Source organism: Staurois parvus, unplaced genomic scaffold (assembly GCF_062004578.1).
Source record: "Staurois parvus isolate SC_StPar_1 unplaced genomic scaffold, SC_StPar_1.0 ptg000498l, whole genome shotgun sequence".
Lineage (NCBI taxonomy): Eukaryota > Metazoa > Chordata > Amphibia > Anura > Ranidae > Staurois > Staurois parvus.
In genome coordinates this window covers 5977644-6001479 of record NW_028318294.1, presented here as the reverse complement: position 1 = coordinate 6001479, position 23836 = coordinate 5977644, and the positions used below count along the sequence as shown (strand labels likewise).

General features: G+C 41.3%; 1 protein-coding gene across 1 annotated transcript in view; it reads left to right on the top strand.

Annotated features, from left to right (window-relative positions):
• VAT1L (vesicle amine transport 1 like) overlaps positions 1-23836 on the top strand; it is a 107092-nt gene that overhangs the window by 66907 nt on the left and 16349 nt on the right. The window contains exons 5-8 of the mRNA XM_089689819.1: positions 1663-1766; positions 6621-6676; positions 12410-12604; positions 18273-18356. Coding sequence (XP_089545945.1) covers positions 1663-1766; positions 6621-6676; positions 12410-12604; positions 18273-18356 — 439 coding nt within the window. The remainder of the gene's footprint in view (positions 1-1662; positions 1767-6620; positions 6677-12409; positions 12605-18272; positions 18357-23836) is intronic.

The following is a 23836-nucleotide window of genomic DNA, read 5'->3' as shown; positions in this document are numbered from 1 at the left end:
TCAGGGAAGCCTACCCCAACCTCACCTAACACCCGACCTCACCTAACAACTAACCTCCTCCACTCCTCCCACCACTCCATCCCCCACAGCCATCTCCTCCTGTGCCACCCTCCCCTCCCTCCTAGATTGTAAGCTCGAAAGAGCAGGGCCCTCGAACCCCTCGTGTATTGTATTGTTACTGTCTTGTCTCATGTTCTGTCCCCCTTGCTACTGTACAGCGCTGAGCATACCCTTTGGCGCTATATAAATACTGTATAATAATAATAATAATAATAAAGAGGACCTGTCACTATCTCTATCACAAGGGATGCATGCATTTCTTGTGATAAGAATAAAAGTGATTATAATTTTTTTAAAAGGAACAGTGCAAAAAAACAAAACATTAAATAATTTTTTTTTTTAAAGTTTAAAGTGACCCTAAAGTGACCCTATATGTTTAAAGTTCACCACTATGTGCGAGCACGGGGGGGGGCCCCGTGCTCGCACATAGTGGTGAACGCATACATAGGCCATGCCCACATATGTTAATGGTGTTCAAGCCACACATGTGAGGTATCGCCACGAACGTTGGAGCGAGAGCAATAATTCTCGTACTAGACCTCCTCTGTAAGTTTACACTGCTAACCTGTAGAAATTTTTAAAGCACCACCCATGGAGATTTTTAAGTACCGCAGTTTCATGCCATTCCATGAGCGTGCGCAATTTTAAAGCGTGACATGTTGGGTATCTATTTTCTCGCCATAACATCCTCTTACATATTTTACAAAACAATTGGGGTGTATATTGTTTTTTTTAATCAAAGTGTAATTTTTTCCAAAAAAAAAAGGAATTCATTTATAAAAACTGCGCGTTTCGGTTTTCAGCCAAGTGCATTTTGAATTTTAGGTTTCGGTTTCAGCACCAGAATTTTCATTTCGGTGCACATCTAACTGAAGCACAACTGATTGGCTCCTTGTGCTGCTTCTCCTTCACCCATTTGGAATTCTACTGTACAGAGACCACACGAGGCTGATACCAAGTCAAATTCACATACTTGCACTGCTTGTATTTTAAATATTTATTTTAATAATATATAAATGAATACAGAGCTGAATTAATTTATGTATTTTATGTCTGCCTGGGGATCAGCCTAATTGTTCACCCAAGAGGTTTGGGTGAATATTGGATTAATTCCCCATTAAAGAAGAATTTATTATTTTCCCATGCAGTGGATCTGTGCCCACACTTCATGGGTTAACTGCTCGATTTTGTTTAGGGAATTGCAGAGTGGAGATATACTTACCTAATTTGCAGCTTCTGCCCCCTGCATGCTATAGGTCATGTGAATGGACTGTTCCTGACGTCATCACGCTCATAGACCAGCTCTGAATTTGAGGACGGCAGGAACAGTCCACCGCTGGACGTGGGGGAGCACGGTTTTCTGGAGTATCAAAGGATCAGGTAAGTATAGCTTTTCGGTTCACCCCTGGACAAAACGAGCAGTTAACCCATGCAGTGTGGGCACAGCCCTACTGCATGGGGAAAAAAAAAACATTCTCATGAAGTTCTTTAAATGTTTGACAAGTAGACCCAACAGAATGTTATATACTGTACATTTATCTTTACAATACATGCTATCTATGTATACTTTTAATAATAGATAGAACAATATATCTCTTCCAGAATCTCACCAGAGGGTGTAGACATCGTTCTTGACTGCTTATGTGGGGAAAACACTGGAAAAGGCATCAGCCTTCTGAAGCCACTGGGAACATATATTTTATATGGTTAGTTGTATTTTTCCAATAGTTTACTGTATGTTGTGATTGAGTTTATTTAAGATGTATGAGAACATATAGTCATTAAATTAGAGATGTCTGTAGAGCCAAAGACATTGAGCATTGTCAAAGTGTTCTAAAGGTAACATGTTTTTTACCTTAATGCATTACCTGCTACTTGCTGTGCCCTTCTGCCCCCCCAAATACTTTCCTGAGTCCTGTATCGACCCAGCGCTGAGCCCGCTGCTCTTCTCTTCTCTCTCCCACTCTCACTCTTACAAGCATGACTGCTTGGCTCTGGCTGCTCTCAGTCAAATCCTATGAACAAAAAATGGGGCCAAGTCACGCTGTGTTTGTCAATGGACACACATAGCCCTGGTCAGGATCCAGCCCGCAAGACTGTCTCATAGCAAGAGCTTGTGATGGGGACAGACACAGAAGAGGAGCCACGATCGCCAGCAGGGGACCCAAGAAGAGGAGGTTCAGAGCTGTTCCGTGTAATACCATTGCACAGAGCAGGTGAGCATAACATGTTTATTATTTTATTTTTAAAAAATGCCTTTATAAACACTTTAAGATGCCTGCTCATCAGTCTAAGAAACCAAGTTTGTATCTGCAGTTTTTGGGCTCAGGCCTTTTGAACAGTTAGCTGAGGTATATACACTTCCTTCCCAGCCCCCAGCCCCACCCCTACAACTGTTGTAATTTATTTTGCTGAAAAAACTTTTATTGATGCCTACCAACTCTCTGGCTGGCGATCCTGGAATAAAAGAATACTTTAACTGGTTTTGGATGTTGCAAAGTTCAAAGACTTCCGGTGTCCCTTAACAGATGAGACAGAAATAGGATTTTTGCAGTAATCATGAAATTCTTTTCTTCTAGTCCATTAAGGTACACAGGTCCCAACTTTTCTGTGTTCATGACCATAACCATGCTCTCGGCACTGTTTTGCTACAGAACTGAGGCATGCTGGTAGCAGAAGGGGTTATGCTTGGGAAGGCCGACAGATTTTTTTGTTTTCCGGTGTCCTACCCTCCTGTAGGCCACAGTATAATATGAAGTTAAGTAAGAGAAAGTCTCTCCAATTCAGTCCAAAATAGCAGTAAAAGCTGACAGAGGTACTAACCTTTCCCCAAAAAATGTGAGATACACTTAAGTACTAAATGAAAAAAAAAAAAGCTTGTGTATTAATTATATTGGTCATATCAATCTATTTCTCTACAAAATCAATCGCTCTCAAATACTGTAGGTATTAGGAAACAAATGGGAAGGAATGTATTATTTAGCATATACAGTAGATATGATCAGGATCATTTTTCTTTAGTGTGTTTGATGTTACAGTCTTACAAAGGTAATTCTTTTCATCCCTTTGTACACTAAATTTCAATGAGACCGTCTTCAGAAAGACGCAAGCCCCCACATTTACCTTACACCCCCCCCCCCCACCTCTTACATATTTTATGATACTGTATAATCAGCTGGGAATAATTTTATAATTAACAGTATATTAATTTCCATTTTTGCTATCACTGCATAATTATCACATACATCACATCCATCTCATTAACTCTCTCACTACCAGAGTCTGCTTTGCTGGTTTTCCACGCAGCTTTAGGGATGATGATGATGATGTGCTGTGCTGTCTCTTTTAGCATTCACTGATATTCAGGTTGGCTTACTAACTATATCTTAACACATTAATTAGCATTAAGTGGTGTTAATCAACCTACACTTTTCGCAATACGATTTCCAGATTAACAATATTTTATGTTCACATTAAATTATAGAACAGAGAGAAATGTTTTTTTAACAAGAAAAAGTCACAGTAACTTCCTTTATTAACCACTTCAAGTCCGGACACTTTCACCCCCTTCCTGTCCAGGCCAATTTTCAACTTTCAGCACTATCACACTTTGAATGACAATTGCGCGGTCATTGAACACTATACCCATATGAATTTTTTAGCATTTTTTTTAGACAGATAAAACTTTATTTTGGTGGTTTTTATTCACCACTGGGATTTTTATTTTTTTGCTATATAAGTGAAAAGGTCCAAACATTTTGAAAAAAAGGTGTTTTTCTTATAAAATTTTGCAAATAAATAATCTTTCTTTATAAATCTTGGCCAAAATGTATTCAGCTATCTTTTTAGTACAAAAAAAATAACCCAGATTAGTTTGTAACCAAAAATTAAAATTTTTCAAAAACAAATGTTTACATTTTTATTTTTTTTATATTATTTATGTTTTGGTTTTTTTTTAACATACTGTCACCATAACAGTACAGTGTCACCAAAGTGACACTGTACTACTTGTAGGGGGTGATGCAGATTTTTTTTTTTTTTTACACTGATTGCTTTTACACCCATAAAGGCTGTAAAAGCAATCATTTCTCCTTCTCTCTGGCTGCATTCTTGCAGCCATTGAGAAATACTGTGCGAGCTGATTGGTTACAACTTGTCACATGGTACAAGGCTGTTGTGAATAGCCTTGAACCATGTGACCTCTGTGATCATTCACAGATTTCACTAGTAGTAAGCAATGATGTCAGAAGTGACATCTTACTTACTACTATTCATGTGATCACTGATTGGCCAATCAGTGATCACATGATTGGGACCTCACACAGAGGTCCCATACAGCGATCAGTGTTCCGCTGTATCCTACGGACACAGCGGGCACCGGATTGCAGTGCCGCACGCTCCCATGGAGCGTGCACAGGCAGGGAAGCGGGAGGATGTTTATAAACAGCCACCCGCCCCTGCACTGCTCTCGTCCAGCCGTTTATGTACATGGGCCGGACGGGAAGTGGTTAAGCAAAGAGGGAAAAACGTACTGGGAAGAACTAAGAAAGAGTGGCGCAGACATGTTCCCTGCCAGCAGCTGCACAGTGGAACCCTTGCTCTCTGTGGGTAAGCAGTGGTCTCTCTACAGAGGTCCAGTACTCCCTTTGCTGAGTCCGACCTTTAATCCAGCAAAGCTTATTTTTGCTAATGTGATTCCTCTGCATATGGACTCTTGGACTAGTCAAGTCTTTTTTTGTGTACTTGGTACTGGTATAGGGGTATTGTTTCCCCTCTTGCTGCACTTTGTGCAATTTCATTATGTTCTGTACTAGGTTCTTGTAAACTTTGCAAACCTCCAATAAAAATGTATTGAACCGGAAAGCTTATTTTCCCTATTGATTGGAGATCTCTGGCTCTGACTCAGCAGGGAGCTTGCCGGACACCTGCAGGGAGTAGCATGCTGGCAGGAGACAGCCTTTTCTGCTCAGGCTATACTGTAGCTGCTATCTAAATAAAACAAACTGTAAGACGTTGCACACTTTTCTTTAAGCACCTGGATTGTATTTAGCTGATTTAAAGTGTTACTAAACCCAGGACCCTGCATTCACTATATCTGGTCTCCTACAGTACACAGAACATGGAAATGCAATTATTTTAGTGAATGTAAACTGCTACATATCTTTTTTATCAGCCGTTAAAGCAGTCCTGTGACTTCTATCAGTGTCCAGCAGAGCACTGGTGAAAGCTTGTAGGAGGAGTTTTCTTTCTCCCCTATGAGGCTGCAAAACCCCTGACCCTCTGGATGGTGCTGATTGGCCCTTTGGTGATCACCCGCACTCTCCCAAGAAAAATGAAACAACTCTCTAGCAATACACACCAAACTGAGCATGTACAGCTTGCCCCCAAGGCTCTGTACTATCAGCAGATGGATTGGGGACAGTAGAAGAAGGGGAGAATCAGAGAAGACAGGATCAAACAGCCGTTTTACACAATGCATTGGATAAACTCCTTGGGTTCCACAGTGAGTATAACAAGCATGCTTTACTGCATATACAGGCTGATTTTACAATTGTGGGTTTAGAAACACTTTAACCTCCCTGGCGGTATTCCCGAGTGTAGCTCGGGGTAAAATGTCAGTACCAAAAGCGGTAACCCCGAGCTACACTCGGGCTTACCATGCGGCGCTGCATAGGGAGTCCCTGCAGAGCTTACCTTGTCCTTCGCTCCCGCGATGTGTCCCCTGCAGCGTCCCCGGCCATCTCCTCCGGCCGATGCCGGCATCCGGCTTCTGTGTTCCGGTCCCTGTGACGTCGGGACGTAGGGGTAGTGGCGGGAAATTTGAAAATTTAAAAAAATGTCATTTTTTTCCAAACAAATTTACATAGTAAAACATTGCTGTTTCAACCCATTTCACATACATTTTGTCCCTAGTGCTTTGTCCGGCGCCCTGCCTGCATTTTGTCTGTTCTTTCTGCCTGGAAACTGATAAAAGTCCATGGCAAGTGTCCAAAAAAAAGTCCACAAAGTGTCCCTTTAGGTCAAAAGCAGGTTTAGATCAGCTAGACAACAGCGATAGTAAATCAGAACAACTTGCAGAATTGAGTGATAATGATTCGTGGGGGAAATTCGTCATCAGACACTGAAAACGATTTTGCGACTTTGCTCAGCAATGTGCGAACTTGGCGCTATATTTCAAATTTCAGTGTTTTTGGTTTGATTATATTATTGAATTAAATGTATTATTATTATATTATTATTTTTTATGATTATTTATTAAAATATAATTTATGATTTCGTGTTTCAAGTTTTATCATACCCGGAATGTTTACTAGACTCTTGTTCGGACAGATTTCAGTGAGTTATTCCTAAAAATTACAGCCTACAATAAAAAAACTACATATTTCCATGCAAAATAATGGTACCGCTTTCAGCACCAAAAATCTGAAATAATCATACCGCCAGGGAGGTTAAAGTTCAGTTGGTTTCAAGTTTTGTATCTGGAGTTCAATTTTATTGTACATCCTGTTATAATATCCCTTATTAATTGATTTGTAATTTGTAACACTTTTCTTTTATAGGCTCATCCAATATGGTTACTGGTGAAACAAAAAGCTTCTTCAGCTTTGCTAAATCAGTAAGTGTCGTTGTCTCATGGGTTAATAATCGCAATTTTCATTCAAGCCATTGTGCGCACAAGCTTTAGAGAGATGTATATATGATGTCTCACAAAGGTAAAATGCTGTAGCTCATGACAAAGATAAGGCTCAGGGCATATTATGGAGCTGATCAATAAAACACCAGGATTCACCAAAGCAATGAAAGAGTTTTGTTCTCTTGCTGTTATCTATGAATATTGACTTCTATCCCTAATGCCTTCATTTTCTTTGATGCTGTTATTCAAAAGCTCTTCTCTTTTTGTTTTGTGGATTTTCCAATTGTTTGTGCACTATTATCGCCCATATAAGGTTTAAACGGTCAAATTTCAAAAACTCCTCTAAAAATATTGATTGACATGAGACTGGCTTGCTGAGGTTGGTGCGGTCGACAGATTTATTTACCTGTTTGAAACAGATACATAAATGTAGGGCACGCAATGCAATATCCATTCATCTTTGGTGCAGCTGAGTTTCCTCCCAGTCGCTGCAGATGTCACGCAGACAGTGCAGTGCCGAGTATATTTGAAGCTGGGTGGGCAGAGCCTGATAGGAATTCAGGGACACCAGTTCCCCTTCAGGTCTGCTTCCCTTGTGATTGACAGCAGGTAGTAGGTAGATCCATGGCCAATAGATAGCCTACTTTTGGCTATAGAAGTCTCCCACTGTCTGCTATCAATCACAAAAAGAGAGTGGACCTGAGGAAGAACTAGACCTTTAGCTTCCCAGTCAATCTCTGCCCACTGTTATCATCACTGGTTGCCAGGAGGCTGTCAAATGTGAAGATAATGTGTCCTACAGAGCAGAGTTCTGGCCCCCGCCACCTCCCCCAAAAAAAACTTAAAAGTCAGCAACAAATACTGTGGCTGCTGACTTTTAATAGTAGGGCACTTACCTGTCCAGGCATCAAGCGGTGTCCTCGCCCCAAGCCGATTCTTTAGTTGGCTGTCGAGTGCTAGCTCCGCCATCTTGACTAAGGGAAACTGGCAGTGAAGCCTTGCAGCCTCACCACCAGTTTCCTACTGCGCATGCATGCAGCGGGCTGTGCTTTGTGAATGGGCTGCAGTCCTCTGGGGCCTTGAAAGTGTCCCAGAGGGCTCAGTTCACCATGGTGAACTCAGCTGGAAGTGGGAGCGGGTACCTGTCAAAACCAGGTACCTGTTCCTCCCCAAAAGGTACCAAATGTGGCTGAGGAGTGGGGGAGGAGGCAGAAAAGCAGAGCTTCCACTTTTGGATGGAACTCCAGTTTAACAACAAGTAACAGGAGGGGAGAGGAGGAGGTAACAACAGCAAACACACCGCCTGCTACACAGCGTACAGAGATGGGCACTCTGCCTGTCTCTGTACACCAAGTTAGAGTTGGTCTTAATTAACTCCAGTTTTTTTAATCTACCAACTGGAAGTGATTATTTTTGAATTTGGCACAGTAACCATGCCACTTTGTAAAAATGGCGCTGTTAAGAACTACCTGAATCTGCTGAAAGGGGCGGAAGGGATTTTTGAATCTGGAGTAGGCTATTTTAAAGGGCAATACATCCAGTGTCATTGGGCCTTTACTGACTTCCCCTGTATATCCAAACTGATGGAGTGCACGAGAGAAGGACCTCACTCACAAGTAATCCTCCACCGCTCCAATGGCATGCCCATTTCCTTTTAAATTTCTGACCCCCCCCAGCAACAATATTTCATCTGTTGGAGTTGACATATTGTGCTTGTTGCCAATGTTGTTGATAAAAAAGGTCTTTGTTGCCAAAGAGACTACTAGACAGGTTCCAACTTGCCTGAGACTCTCTATGTATTGGCCAAGGATAAAGCTTTATTGAGGGATGTGCCATGTTGCTCTAAGCAGCTCTGTAGTAATAGTAAGAGTCTATCGGGCTGACTACTTCCATTCCGATAATGCACAGAGACTGGTTTCATAGTACATCTCAGCTCAGGGTTTTCAAAGTTAAGTGTAATTAACCTGCTTGCAGTCCTTTCTAAAGATACTTTCTGAAGTTCTCCTTTAAGAAACGTTTGCGCTCATATTTTTGCTGGTACAGTTGCAAGAAAAAGAATGTGAACCCCTTGGGATTCCGTGGAGTTTTGCATGAATTGGGCATAAAATGTGCTCTGAACATCATCTAAGTCACAACAATAGAAGAACACAGTCTGCTGAACATAATACTACACAAACATTAGATGTTGCCATGGTTTAATTGCACATAACATGTAAACATTCACAGTGCAGGGAGGAAAAAGTATGTGAGGACCTAGCTTAATGACTTCTCCCAGAGCTAATTGGAGCCAGGAGTGAGCCAACCTTGACTCCAATCAGTGTGATGATATTGGATGTGTTGCTGACAGCTGTCCTGCCCTTAAAAAACACACCTGTTTTGGGTTTACTGGTTTCAAGAAGCACTGTCTGATGTGAACCATGCCTCGCAGAAAGGAGCTCTCAGAAGACCTACGATCAAGAATTGTTGACTTGCATGAAGCTGGAAAGGGTTATAAAAGTTTCTCCAAAAGCCTTGATGTTCATGTGTCCACGGTAAGACAGGCTGTCTACAAATGGAGAAAGTTTAGCACTGTTGCTACTCTCCCTAGGCGTGGTCGTCCTGTAAAAATGACTGCAAGAGCACAGCGCAGAATGCTGCATGAGGTAAAGAAGAATCCCAGAGTGTCAGCTAAAGACCTACAGAAATCTCTGGCACATGCTAACATTTTTGTTGATACATCTACAATAAGGAAAACATTAAACAAGAATGGAGTACATGGGAGGACACCACGGAGGAAGCCATTGCTGTCCAAAAAGAAGATTGCAGCACGTTTGAAGTTTGCAAAAGAGCACCTGGATGTTCCACAGCACTACTGGCAAACTATACTGTGGACAGATGAAACCAAGATTGAGTTGTTTGGGAAGAACACACAACACTATGTGTGGTGAAAAAAAGGCACAGCACACCAACATCAAAACCTCATCCCCACTGTGAAACATGGCGGAGGGAGCATCATGGTTTGGGGCTGCTTTGCTGCCTCAGGGCCTGGACGGATTTTTGTCATTGATGGGAAAATGAATTCCAGAGTTTATCAAGACATTTTGCAGGAAAACGTACGACCATCTGTCCGCCAACTGAAGCTCCGCAGAGGATGGGTGATGCAACAGGACAATGATCCAAAGCATACAAGTAATTCAACAAAACAATGGCTGCAACAGCACAGAATACGCCTTCTGGAGTGGCCCAGTCAGAGTCCTGACCTCAACCCGATTGAAATGCTGTGGCATGACCTTAAGAGAGCGATTCACACCAGACATCCCAAGAATATTGCTACACTGAAACAGTTTTGTGAAGAGGAGTGGCCCAAAATTACTCCAGATCGTTGTGCAGGTCTGATCTGCAACTACAGGAAACGTTTGGTTGAGGTTATTGCTGCCAAAGGAGAGTCAACCAGTTATTAAGTCCAAAGGTTCACATACTTTTTCCTCCCTGCACTGTGAATCTTTACATGTTATGTGCAATTAAACCATGGCAACATCTAATGTTTGTGTAGTATTATGTTCAGCAGACTGTGTTCTTCTATTGTTATGACTTAGATGACATTCAGAGCACATTTTATGCCCAATTCATGCAAAACTCCACGTAATCCCAAGGGGTTCACATACTTTTTCTTGCAACTGTATATTACCCATTCCAGGGTTGTAGTTCTTTTTCTCTACATTTGTATTTAGGCTGCCTGTGACTATTTTAGAAACAGCAGTGCTCAGTGGAGTTCTTTTAGGTTGAGCAGTAATGGCTCCAGCATATTTTCAGAATGTTCCAGAAAGTAATGAGCCATTAATATCAGCCACTGCCCCTGTGAAGCTTACAGTCCGATTTTCCTACCATACTCTCATGCAAACACACATTACATCTAATTTGGCCGTAGCTAATGAGCCTAGCAATGTGATTATTCTAATTGTCTAATTGTGGATGGAAAAATAGCCATTTAGAGGAAACAAACACACAAACTACTTGCGGATAGGGTCACTTAGGGAAAATGGAGCCTAGGAATTCAGCAGCGAGAATTATCTACCACTTAGAGCCTAAACTTCCCATACAAATTCTTTCCATTACATAAAACTAGTTTATGATTTGATATAAGTGATGCATACTGTATGGTTTATTAGCCACTGGCCTGTAGTTCGGTTTGCGCTCCACTACATGTTGGGTCCATAGGGATTTTTTCAGAACAACAAAGGTCAACAGGACTTTCAGATGGCTAATTTATTTTTCCTCAGGGTTCAGTGATTGAATAAGAGTGTTATACCAAAGGATATAGAGCAGGGGTCTCTAAATTTTCTAAACAAAGGGCCAGTTTATTGTTCTACGGACTTTATGGGAACCGTATTGTGGGCAGCGGGAGTGGAAATTTCCCTGACATCAGTGGGAGTAGACATTTCCACATGTAGTATTAGGGGGAGGAATAATGCCCCATTGATTTCCCTACCATACTCTCTGATTTACCTACCATACTCTCCAATTTCCCTACCATACTCTCCAATTTCCCTACCATACTCTCAAGCAAACACACATTACATCTAATTTGGCTGTAGCTAATGAGCCTGGCAATTTGATTATTCACAGGTCAACAGGACTTTCAGATGGCTGATTTATTTTTCCACAGGGTTCAGTGGTGGAATAAGAGTGTTATACCAAAGGATCTAGAGCAGGGGTCTCTAAATTTTCTAAACAAAGGGCCAGTTTATTGTTTTACGAACTTTAGGGGAGCCGTACTGTGGCCAGCGGGAGTGGAAATTTCCCTGACATCAGTGGGAGTAGACATTTCCACATGTGGTATTAGGGGCAGGAATAATGCCCCATTGATATTATCATTGGGAAAAATAGTGCCCCATTGTTGGTGTCAGTGGAAGAAATGGTGCCCCATTGTTGGTGTCAGTAGTAGAAATGGTGCCCCATTGTTAGTCTGAAGTAGGTAACAAAAGAAAAGAGTGCACCAACCTTTCACATTACCTCAGTAAACAGTTCACAGGAGGTGGTGGATATAGGCTCCATTTGTTAGTGTCAGTGGGAGAAATGGTGCACCATTGTTGGTGTCAGTGGGAGAAATGGTGCCCCATTGGTAGTGTCAGTGGGAGAAATGGTGCACCATGGTTGGTGTCAGTGGTAGAAATGGTGCCCCATTGTTGGTGTCAATGGTAGAAATGGTGCCCCATTGTTAGTGTCAGTGGGAGAAATGGTGCCCCATTGTTGGTGTCAATGGTAGAAATGGTGCCCCATTGTTAGTGTCAATGGTAGAAATGGTGTCCCATTGTTAGTGTCAGTGGGTGAAATGGTGCCGCATTGTTGGTGTCAATGGTAGAAATGGTGCCCCATTGTTAGTGTCAGTGAGAGAAAAGGTGCCCAATTGTTGGTGTCAGTGGGAGAAATGGTGGCCCATTGTTGGTGTGAGTTGGCAGAATAGTGTCTTGTATCAGTGGGAGTATTAGTGCCCCAAGGACCTGATAAAGGCAAACAATGGGCTGTGGTTTAGATACCATTGATCTCGAGTCCAAAGATGTTTATATCAAAACAATCCATCTAAATTTGATGTAATGAATGTCTAGTCTATTTTGTCATGAATGGTTACAAGCTTGAGTTTTGTAGTTTACATCTCAACTCTGTTGCATTGTGACATATTCCTACCAGACAACTTGTGGAAGTTTTCCAGGACTGATGCTGTCTTTTGTTTTTCAGTGGTGGCAGGTGGAAAAAGTCAATCCCATCAAGTTATATGAAGAGAATAAAGTGATGGCAGGCTTCTCTCTTCTGAATTTACTCTTCAAACAAGGACGAGCTGGAATTATTCGAGGAGTAGTAGATAAACTCCTGACCTTGTTTAATGAGAAGAAGATCAAGCCCCTGGTGGATTCATTATGGGCCTTGGAAGAAGTATGATACGTGTTTCTAGTCTACAGTGAAATATGATTCTTAACAATTATCTACTTTTCTGGCTATAGTTATATAGGGGTTCATGTACACAGAGACTTTTTTTGGCATATTACATGGCTATTAGAATTTTCTGGCATTTTTTGGTGCCCAGGGAGTTGCACATGCCATCTGCAACATGCCATGTAAAAGGATGGCTGTACACAGTAGTGCTCTTGTAAATGCCAATGCTTTTGTGCATTGGCATTTACCCATTCCAAGATCTACTAGTGCATGGCCGGATTTACTCACACAAGGGGGCTGGGCAGAGGATTCCTCAGAAAGATTGCTGTGATTATTAGGATTGCACTATGGTATTTTTATCAGTGTATATGCAGATAGCTATTAGAGGAACTCTTCATGTCAATAGCATCAACAAAGCAGATTTAGTTTTTCTGAGTGTCCCTGTAACAGTTTTATTACTTGTTGATTCTGCCAGTAGTTTAGTTATTTTTCCACTTCCTGTAACAGGGTGACACTTCCTGTAACAGGGTGACACTGTTCTGCAGTGAAATGGTGCAACAGCATTGTCACCCTGCTGACAGGGTAGCCTTAGATGGACTTGTAGTTTTAAATAGGCTTTAAATAAGCCACAAACAAGTGAAAGGCTGCTTCCAACTAATACTTTTGGAGAAGTTGCGTTATTTTTTCTTTTGGGAAAAAAGTTTACATTTACTGTATGTCTAAAAGCCGACCATTATAACCACCCCTGGTAGTGTTATGCGGTTTGTCCCAACCCTTGTAACTTGGTCTGTATGTTAATTTGGAGAAAAATATAAATACATAATAAAGGAGAAGTGTGGAGTATCTAAGAAATAAACATATACAGCTGGTAAAATAAGTATTGAATGCATCACCATTTTTCTAGGTAAATAAATTTCAAAGGTGCTATTGACATGAAATTTCACCACATCCTTAACAAGCCATACAATCCATACATACAAAGAAACCATAACAAATAAATTCAGAAATTAAGTTATGTGCAATAAAATGGAGTGACACAGGGAAAAAGTATTGAACACATGAAGAAAGGCATGGAAAGCCAAGACACCAGCTTAAATCTATAGGTAATTACAAAGCAATCATGCCCCTTGTCAGTGCAAATTAATATCAGCTGGTTCAGTTTCAACTGATGGCCTCTCAAAAGGTGTCTCATTACCAAGGTGTCACACAAGAAACATCTCATGATGGGTAAAAGCAAGGAGCTCTCTCAAGACATTTGCAGCCTTATTATTGCAAAACAATAAAAAAGAAAACAGAAAGCTTTCTGAACTTCTGAATGTTCCAGTGAGCACTGTTGGGGCCATAATCCAGAAGTGGAAAGAATATCATTTCACCATAAACCAGCCACGACCAGGTGCTCCTCGCAAGATTTCTGACAGAGGAGTAAAAAGAATGATCAGAAGAGTTGTCCAAGCTTCAGAAAGACCTCTAATTAACAGGCATAATTGTTTTAAAGAAAACAATAAGTAATGCACCCAACCGCCATGGCCTGTATGCACACTTGCCACGCAAGACTCCATTGCTGAAGAAAAAGCACGTTGAAGCTTGTTTAAAATTTGCTGCACAACATTTAGACAAGCCTGTGAAATACTGGAAAAATATAGTCTGGTCAGATGAGACCAAGGTTGAAATCTTTGGACGCCATAATACACACCATGTTTGGAGGTCAAATGGCACTGCACGTCACCCCAAAAACACCATACCAGCAGTAAAGTGTGGAGGTGGCAACATCATGGTGTGGGTCTGTTTTTCAGCATACGATACTGGCAAATTTCATATCATTGAAGAGAGGAAGAATGGAAAAATGTATCAAGACATTCTTGATAAAAATTTAATGCCAGGATGATGAAGATGAAACGAGGGTGTACATTTTAGCAAGACTGATCCCAAGCACAAAGCCAAGAAAGCTCTCAGTTGGTTTAAAAGAAAACGAAGCTGCTGTAATGGCCCAGCCAATCACCTGACTTGAATCCAACTGAAAATCTATCGAAATAATTAAAGATCTGAGTTCACAGAAGAGGCCCACGGAACCTTCAAGATTTGAAGACTGTTTGTGTGGAAGAATGGGCCAAAATCACACCTGTGCAATGCAAGCAATTAGTTTCTCTATTCAGGAGGCGTCTTGAAACTGTCATTACCAACAAAAGATTTTGTATGAAGTATTAAATAATTTTCAGTTAGCGTATTAAATATTTTTTCCTTTCATTCCATTTTATTACACATAACTTAATTTCTGAATTTGTTTGGTTTCTTTATATGTAAGGATTGCATGGGTTGTTGCCGATATGTGGTGAAATTTCACGTCAATAGCAGAAATATTTACCTAGAAAAATAGTAACGTGTTCAATACTTATTTTATCCTCTCTATATTACCCTACAGTATATATTGGTCTGATGCTGCAGCTGTCCTCTTTCAGCTCAAAGACCAAAAACTGAGCAATCATATGACCACTGATCACTAAGTCCTCAGTGTTCATTGAGCAGAGAGCGTTTGTCAATCACCGCTCTCCACTTTGTCCCTCCAGTGCTCACTGGGGCGCTGGGCTGTGGAGGGGGCAAGAGCGGATGTCTCAGGCTCTCAGCAGTGCCCTGAGTGGCTGAACCAGCTGCCAATCAGGCATCTAGGTGGATCCTGACCTTAAAGCGGGGGTCCAGTGGGAAATAAAAAAAATAAAAGTCAGCAGCTGCTGACTTTTAAAAAACGAACACAGACCTGTTCTTTGATCTTGCGGTGTCCTCACACCAGCCGGGTTGACCGACCATCTTGTCTCCTCGGCTCCGGCATCTTCAGTGTGGGCACCCAGCTGTGACAGCTTGCGGCTTCACAGCTAAGCACCCGCATACGTGAGTAGCGCTGCGCTTTGTGAATGGTTCTATGGTCTTCTTCCTCTAGTGTCCCAGAAAACTACAGGGAGCGAGGGGGGGAGGATAACATCTGCTTCCGATTGCCTAGGAGATCGCAGCAGAAGTGGAAGCAGGTACCTGTCAAATTCAGGTACCCCCTCCCCACCCCTGCTCCCCAAAGGTGCCAATCCTTAATGGGGAGCAGGGGACAAAGCCTTAAAGCAGAGACTTCCCCATTTGGGTGGAGCTCTGCTTTAAGTTGGGATCCTTGTAGAGCCTGAACCTGCTCTGTGACGTTATCCAACAGCGGACTTTAGCCTGCTATCAGCTGAATCTGGGTCACAGAAGTGTAGAACTAAGTGCTTTCCTGCCTGTGATCCAGAAGAGAAGTAGAGACAGAAAAGCTTTGACCAGTCTTCTCTTTAAAATAAAAAGGAATTCATATCATAACCAGCATGTTTATTAAACATTTTTGTAAAAAATGCAATTACAATTATATAACAATCATTTTTTTGTCCCACATTTCCATATGTAATTATTACATGACTGTTATAAATAGTAAGGCATAATACAATGAGAAAAGAACATGTATAATCCAACAACAATATGCTAGCCCCTAAAGTTTACTCAAAGAGGAGTGCCGGAGTTCCAACCCCCATTCTGGAAGTTCACAACAGAAGATAGGCTTCATTCCCCCATAGATATAGATAACACATTGAAGCCTCACTCAGTTTTGAGGGAAGAGCTTATGGATTCCTGGAATGTTGATAACAAAACTCCATAAAAAATATTCTCCAAATCTAGAAACTGAAGTTTTGCAAAGAGAATGATAGATAGGCGAGGGAGAGATAGTGAAAAAGAAAGAAAAGAAGAGAAACAAAAGGAGGGGGTAGGGTAAAGGGTCGGAGTTGGGCCCGGACAGACTCCGGTGCCTAGGGCAAACCCCCCCAATAGTAAGCATAAGTCTAAATACGTGAGTTAAAGTGACCAAACTGAGTTATTAGGGTGTGTTGTGTAAAATAGCTGCCAGTTTCTCGTTAAAGAAGTATCATGACATTTTTTGCTTAACTTGCACAATAGTTTGAACCCCAGACTTCCATAAACTAGCTAAGCTTTGCTTGGCTGCAGTAAAAAAAGAAAATAGCAATTTAAATTGTTGAGGTATGCAAGAGAGAGGTTTGAGGTTCAGCAAGGCCTTGTTACGGTTTTTGGGGATACTGTTTCCTAAATTGTATAAATCAGTTGGTACACTCTTGTTCAAAACCTTTAATCTCTGGACATTTCCAACAAAAGTGTACCAAAATGCCATCCAAGTCACATCCATGAAAGCGACAGTCTGAGGCATCTTGTTCAAATTTGGTTATTCTAGAAGGTACCATATGACACTGGAGTAGGAGCTGATAGTTGGCCGCTAAAAAAGAAGAGTTCACAGAACCATGAGTAATAGTATTCCTTATTTAGAACGGTCTGCGTAAAAGCGCACAGATGTGTCCCGAAGGAAATAAGTGAATGGTATATGTCAACTGTGATTGGTGGGGAAAAAACTCACTGCTGCCATAGTAAAAACACATCGGTTTGTGGAAAGTATGAACAGGAGCCAGGCGCTGTGTAGTTTTGTGATAAAAGTAATACACCTTGTATGGAAGTGTGCCTTTAATAATTCATATGGTAAAAAATAGATAACCAGCCTGTGGCTTTAAGAAGCCAGGTTCCAAGATGGACGGCCCGTCCGCTCAGAGGGAAGTAGTGGAGTAGAATGCCTGTCAGTGCAGGGACCACGTGTATCCGGCGTCCCGGATGACGTCACCACGATGTGGAGAGACGGAAGGGGGGAACTCTTGCTGGAGCCGCAGCTTTAGAAGGAAGAGGCCGGTTGCTGGGACAACATGTTTCGCGCGCATGCGCTTTATCAAGTCGTGTCACCAACAGAGTCCCCAGGTCCATTTCCCACTTAGCAATGTCCATTGGAGAGTCAACATATCTTTGGACATTGGGTCACTGCTGCATACAGGTTCAAAAGGTGTAAGAGCTAGAGGTGAGGTGAATACAATATTTTTCACTATAATGGTCTTTTTTTAAAGAAGAACACCTTAATAGGCTATTAGTACACCCCCCCCCCCCACACACACACACACACACATGCACACACTAAACACTAAGTTAATAAAATGTTGAAAATCCTTACCTTTCAGGAGAAAAGTCTTTATGACCTCATCTCGGTAATTTAAAAGATAACAGCATCTCCTCTGCCAAGTATGAGGTGTAACGGCAGGGACTACATCATATCCTCTTTGCTTTCTGCAGTGAAAGGAAACTACAGTTCCCATCAACCACAGGGAATGTGGGCAGGTACATTAGGCCTGTGCATGTTGAACGTGCCTTAGAGTTCAAGTCTGCCCACTACTGTGAATGAGGCTGAATTACATCACTGCTGGAGAAACTACAGAAGGGATGTGCCAAGACCAGTGGCTGGGGGAATAGGAGACATAGCAGTCACCAGTCTTACAGACAGGAAACCAAAGAGAATTACCAGTTTGATTTAAAAATAAATAGGCTATTTCAGAGCAACTACTGAGTGAACCAGAATATGGATGACATATTCGTAAAAGGTAGGAAATCAGTAACAAGAACATGTAAATAAGTTTTTGCCGGAAGTTTAAAGCAATGGAATATTTAGACTTCTCATCAGCCAATAATCATTCTTTACATAATGTACTTATTTATACAGTCCATGGAATTGCTCCTCTATGTTCTTCATATTTGTTTTACTCTATATCAATTACAGGTTAAGGAGGCGATGCAAAGAATTCATGACAGAGGCAACATTGGGAAACTAATTTTAGATGTGGAAAAGGCTCCAACTCCTCTGGTTAGTTTGCCAAGTTACTGTTACTATATTTTATTTTTTCAGTGTTTATCCAACTTACCTGTAGATTTATCTAGTCCCCTCTTAAATGCTTGATATTTAAAAGAGACAGTTTCCACGTTCTGCAGGAGATACTTTATGTTTCTAAATCCTCATTGTAACTAATTCCCTTCCAATATTTACATTTTTCCTGCATGTGATTAAGCAAACAACATGAGCAGATCAGTGTATTTTCTACCTTCATTCCAATAGTTTATAAGTTGAAAAACTATGTTTGTATGTGCTATAGTTTATGATTATATTTTTCTATAATTGTTTCAGCTCAAAAAATGTCCGTTTTGCAACTTAAAATGTCTGTATTGTAAATTAAAGTAAGATTGCCCATGTATGGCAAAGCAATAGGTTTACTTAAAAGATAAGTTCACCTTTTGAGCAAAAATAATAAATGCACATTTTTGTTGCAGGTAAAAAAATGTGCATTTATTATTTTTGTTTTAAGAGCTTGTAATGCATTGCACCAGCGATCAGCAGGGGTCGGTACTTTCCTAACATGTTACCTGTTACACCCTGAATATGGGTGTAACATGTAACAGATGAAAAGGTGAAGTTATCCTTTAACCACTTGTCTACCGGGCACTTTTGCCCCCTTCCTGCTTAGGCCAAATTTCATCTTTCAGCATTCTTTTATAATTTTTTTGAGACAAATAGAGCTTTATTTTGGTGGTATTTAATCACCACTGACTGGAGTTTTTATTTTTTGCTAAACAAGCGAAAAAAGACCAAAAATTTTGAAAAAAAAAAGTTTTTCTTAGTTTCTGTTATAAAGTTTTGTAAATAAATGATTTTTCTCCTTCACTGATGTGTGCTTATGTGGCTCCACTGATGGGCACTGATAGGCTGCACTGATGAGGCTGCACCGATATGCGCCACTGATGGGCATTGATAGGAGGCACTGATGGGCATTGATAGGTGGCACTGATGGACACTGATAGGCGGAACTCATGGGCAGTGATAGGTAGCACTGATGGACACTGATAGGTGGCACTGATGGGCACTGATATGCTGATGGGTACTGACAGCCAGAACTGATGGGCACTGATAGCCAACACTGAGAAGGCACTGATAACCAGCACTGATGGGCACTGATACAAAGCACTGATGGACACTATTAGCTGCACTGATGGGTCTACACCGGGCAGCACAGTGGCTAAATGCTTAGCACTTCCGCCTAGCAGTACTAGGGTTGTTGGTTCGAATCCCAACCACGGCACCTCCTGCCTGGAGTTTGCATGTTTTCCCTGTGCCTGCGTGGGTTTCCTCCAGGTACTCCGGTTTCCTCCTACACTCCAAAGACATGCTGGTAGGTTAATTGGATCCTGTCTAAATTGGCCCTTGTATATGAATGTGAGTTAGGGACCTTAGATTGTATGCCCCTTGAGGGTTGGGGACTGATGTGAATGTACAATACATGTATGCAAAGCGCTGCTTAAATTGACAGCGCTATATAAGTACCTGAAATAAATAAAATTAATAAATACACTGATGATCAGGACACTGATGATCAGTGTAGATGTCCCCTCTGAGAAATGGAGCTTTCCAGCTCTCCTCTCCTCACACGCTGTCAGCCTGGAGAGAGGACTGCCGATAACCAGCATTTCCTATTTCCGCTGTGATTGGACACAGCTGATCACATGGTAAAAAGCATCTCTAATTGGCCCTTTACCTGGACACGTAATCAGCTATGTCTGAAGGACACAGCGATCACAGCTCGTGCACGGTGCCTGCCCTAGGAGGCAAGCGGGGGGTGTGGTCCTGGGAGGACGTCCATGGACGCCATCCCAAAACTAGCCAACCATGCCGTAGCTGTCTTTTGGCGATAGCGTGATTGGGAACTGATTAAATACCCACCCTTCCCCCTGGATATACTTACCTTTCTGTGCTCCCTAGCTGCTCTTTTTGCTCTGCTCTCCTAACTCCAAAGATATTGTTCTGGGTACTAGGCTTGATCACTGTCCTGTGTGTTTGAGTGTAGAGTCTCCAGCAGGCCTGTTTTTACAATACTGGCATCTGTCATTCTGTAGCTGAAGCTGGCCAAACACTGTTAGTTTTCATTTTATTTCACCCGGAGGGCTGAATGAAAAAAAAACAAAATAGATCCCTTTGTCTACTCAAACATAGCAGATGGAGGGGTGCCCCACATCCCTCACCCCCACCTCGCTGAACCAGCCAAATTTCAAACAGTATATAGCCAGCTTTAAGGCAGCGGGGTAAGGAACGGTGGCACCAAATTAAAAAAAAAATACTAATTTTGCTAACTTTTTTTAATTATTTATGTTTCCCTGTCCTGACCACCTTTGGAAACCTGCTGTTAAATTCAGCAAGAAAAGTCAAGAAAACTGTAGAAGGGGGGGCATGGGAGGTGGCTTGTTGTTTTATCACAGTTACATGATAGTTTATATTTTTTTGTGTTTTTTTTTTGAGATGTGCAAACGGAGATCACACAGACATTTGCAGGCAAAATGAAACTGTATGTAACATTTAATTAGGCAATGACAGATAGAGATAACACATGTAATAATCTTGAAAAAATGTAACAAAAAATTTAGCTATAGATGCCTTTTGCCAAGGAGTCCTGACATTTCTACGGCTTGGCTGATGATCAAACCAGACACGTGTGTGTCGCAGCTCTGGAAAGAGACTACTTATACCATGTTTTGCTCTGTGGTATATACAGAAGTAATGACCAATCATAACCCTTAAAGCCCAGGGGTGTATTTATTGCAAGGCAAGCAAGGCATTTGCCTAGGGCGGCATTTGCCAGGGGGGGCAGCACTGCCCCTCAGAAGAAGGGACGGAAGAAGGGACACGTGGCATGGGGACCTGGTGGGTTCTGAGAGAGGTTACGGTATGCACAGCCCGACTCTTGTTCCCAGGGCTGTGACACTGTACTGCTAGGGTGACAGCATGTAAAAAAAAACCCAAAAAATAAATAATAATATAAAAAAATTAAAATGTAAAAACAAATGTTTAAAAATTATAATATTTGGTTATAAACTAATTTGGGTTATTTTTTTTTTTAATAAAAAGATAATGGAATTAATTTTGGTCAAGATTTATGATGAAATATTATTTATTTGCAAAATGTTATCAGAAAAACACTTTTTTAAAAATAAAAATCCCAGTGGTAAATAAATACCACCAAAATAAAGCTTTATCTGTCTCAAAAAAATGCTAAAAATTTCATATGGGTACAGTGTTGCATGATCGCGCAATTGTCATTCAAAGTGTGATAGCACTGAAAGCTGAAAATTGGCCTGGACTGGAAGGGGGTAAAAGTGTCCCAACTTGAAGTGGTTAAAATACACAAAAAACTGGTGAAAGTCTGTAAAACATCATCTGTGATAAGTGTAAAACCAGGTAAAGTGCTGACTGTGCCCACCCTTGCCTCCCCCCTTTTGTTCATTTGCCCATCCTCCATTCATAGAGCACTTTTTATTCCTGGAAGCTATAATATAATTGCTATGACAGATCAAGCGCCTGTTTGAAGCTCAGAAGATTACCAATGCAGGGGTGTGGGGGGAGGGGGGCAGAGGACAAAAGATTTTAATTAAGAGAGCAGCCACCAGCACAAGGGACACTTCTCATTCCATGAAAGTACACCTAAAAAAAATGAACTACACTCAGACTTTAGGTTACAGGTTACAGACCACAAACTGCTTTTGGTTATGTGTTAAGCTACAAAATAAATACAGAAACAGCTCAACAGAGTCCTTTCCTTGGAGCCATTCATTGAATGTATCCTGACAGGCTGACGTGAAGTTTGATTTTCCTTAGCACTTAGACAGTAGGCTCCATTTATACATTAATGATCTTGTGTTTAGTAAAAATTTCACCCAGAAGCAATCTGAGCCGCGCTGGTTTGTGGTTTCGTTATTGCACTGTGCTCGCCATCTGTTCTACGTGACCCCACCATCGCACTGTTTCTTTTTTAGCAGCTTACATAACAAAACTAGATGTATTTCACTGGGAGAGTAATATTAACATAGAACTCTAAGCACATGCAAAAGCCTACTGTTTAATCCAGACAGGAATTAAATAAAAAATAATCGAATGTCTTTTTACATAGAGCTAGTTTAAGTACCTGAATACAGTCAGGTCCATAAATATTGGGACATAGACACAATTCTAACATTTTTGGCTCTATACACCACCACAATGGATTTGAAATGAAACGAACAAGATGTGCTTTAACTGTAGACTGTCAGCTTTAATTTGGGGGGGGGGGGGGGTTGCTGCACCTATTCTCTGATAAAAAAAAGCCCAGATGCAGTCGAACAATACAATTTTTTCAATAACCCCCCCCCCCCCACACTCCATCCCCCTACTCTGTAAGTGGACAATGAAAAAGCAGGAAGACACTGATGAGGCCACCCCTGTGTCCTCCCCTCCATTGACAGTGATCAACTAACAGCACTGACAAACTCCCAGTCTAAGTGCTGCTATGCAGAAGAACACATACAGTCAGGTCCATAAATATTGGGACATTGACACAATTCTAAAATTTTTGGCTCTATACACCACCACAATGGATATGAAATGAAACGAACAAGATGTACTTTAACTGCAGACTGTCAGCTTTAATTTGAGGGTATTTACATCCAAATCAGGTGAACGGTGTAGGAATTACAACAGTTTGCATAGGCGCCTCCCACTTGTTAAGGGACCAAAAGTAATGGGACAGAATAATAATCATAAATCAAACTTTCACTTTTTAATACTTGGTTGCAAATCCTTTGCAGTCAATTACAGCCTGAAGTCTGGAACGCATAGACATCACCAGACGCTGGGTTTCATCCCTGGTGATGCTCTGCATTTTTCATTTTGCAGTGATTTACTCTTGTGTTTACTCGTTTAGGCCCTTTGCACATGGGCGTCATAACTTACTGATATTTACTCAGGAACTTGTGACGCCCGTGTGTAAGGGGCCACAATACTGGCAATGAAGAAGAATTTTACTCGTCTATACTCATCTATATGCTTACACACCTTTACTTGCCTATACTCAACATTACTCAGGTATTTACACACAGTTTTTGGCCCCTTGCACACGGATGCACAAGAGTAAACATCAATAAATTATGATGCCTGTGTGTAAGGGGCCTTAGGCAGCTGCATAGGTTGTGTGATCATAGTTACATAGGTAATCTGGCTGAAAAAAGACAAAAGTCCATCCAGTTCAACCATTTAAAAAAAAAAAAAAGTTATAATCCTATACCCATAGTTGATCCTGAGGAAGACAAAAAAAACCCCAGCAAAGCATGATCCAATTTGCTCCCGTAGGGAAACGAATTCCTTCCTGATCCCCCGAGAGGCAATCGGATATTTCCTGGATCAACTGTACCTATAAATGTTAGTAACCAGTTATATTCTGTGTATCTAAGAAAGAATCCAGGCCTTTTTTAAAGCAATCCATTGAGCTGGCC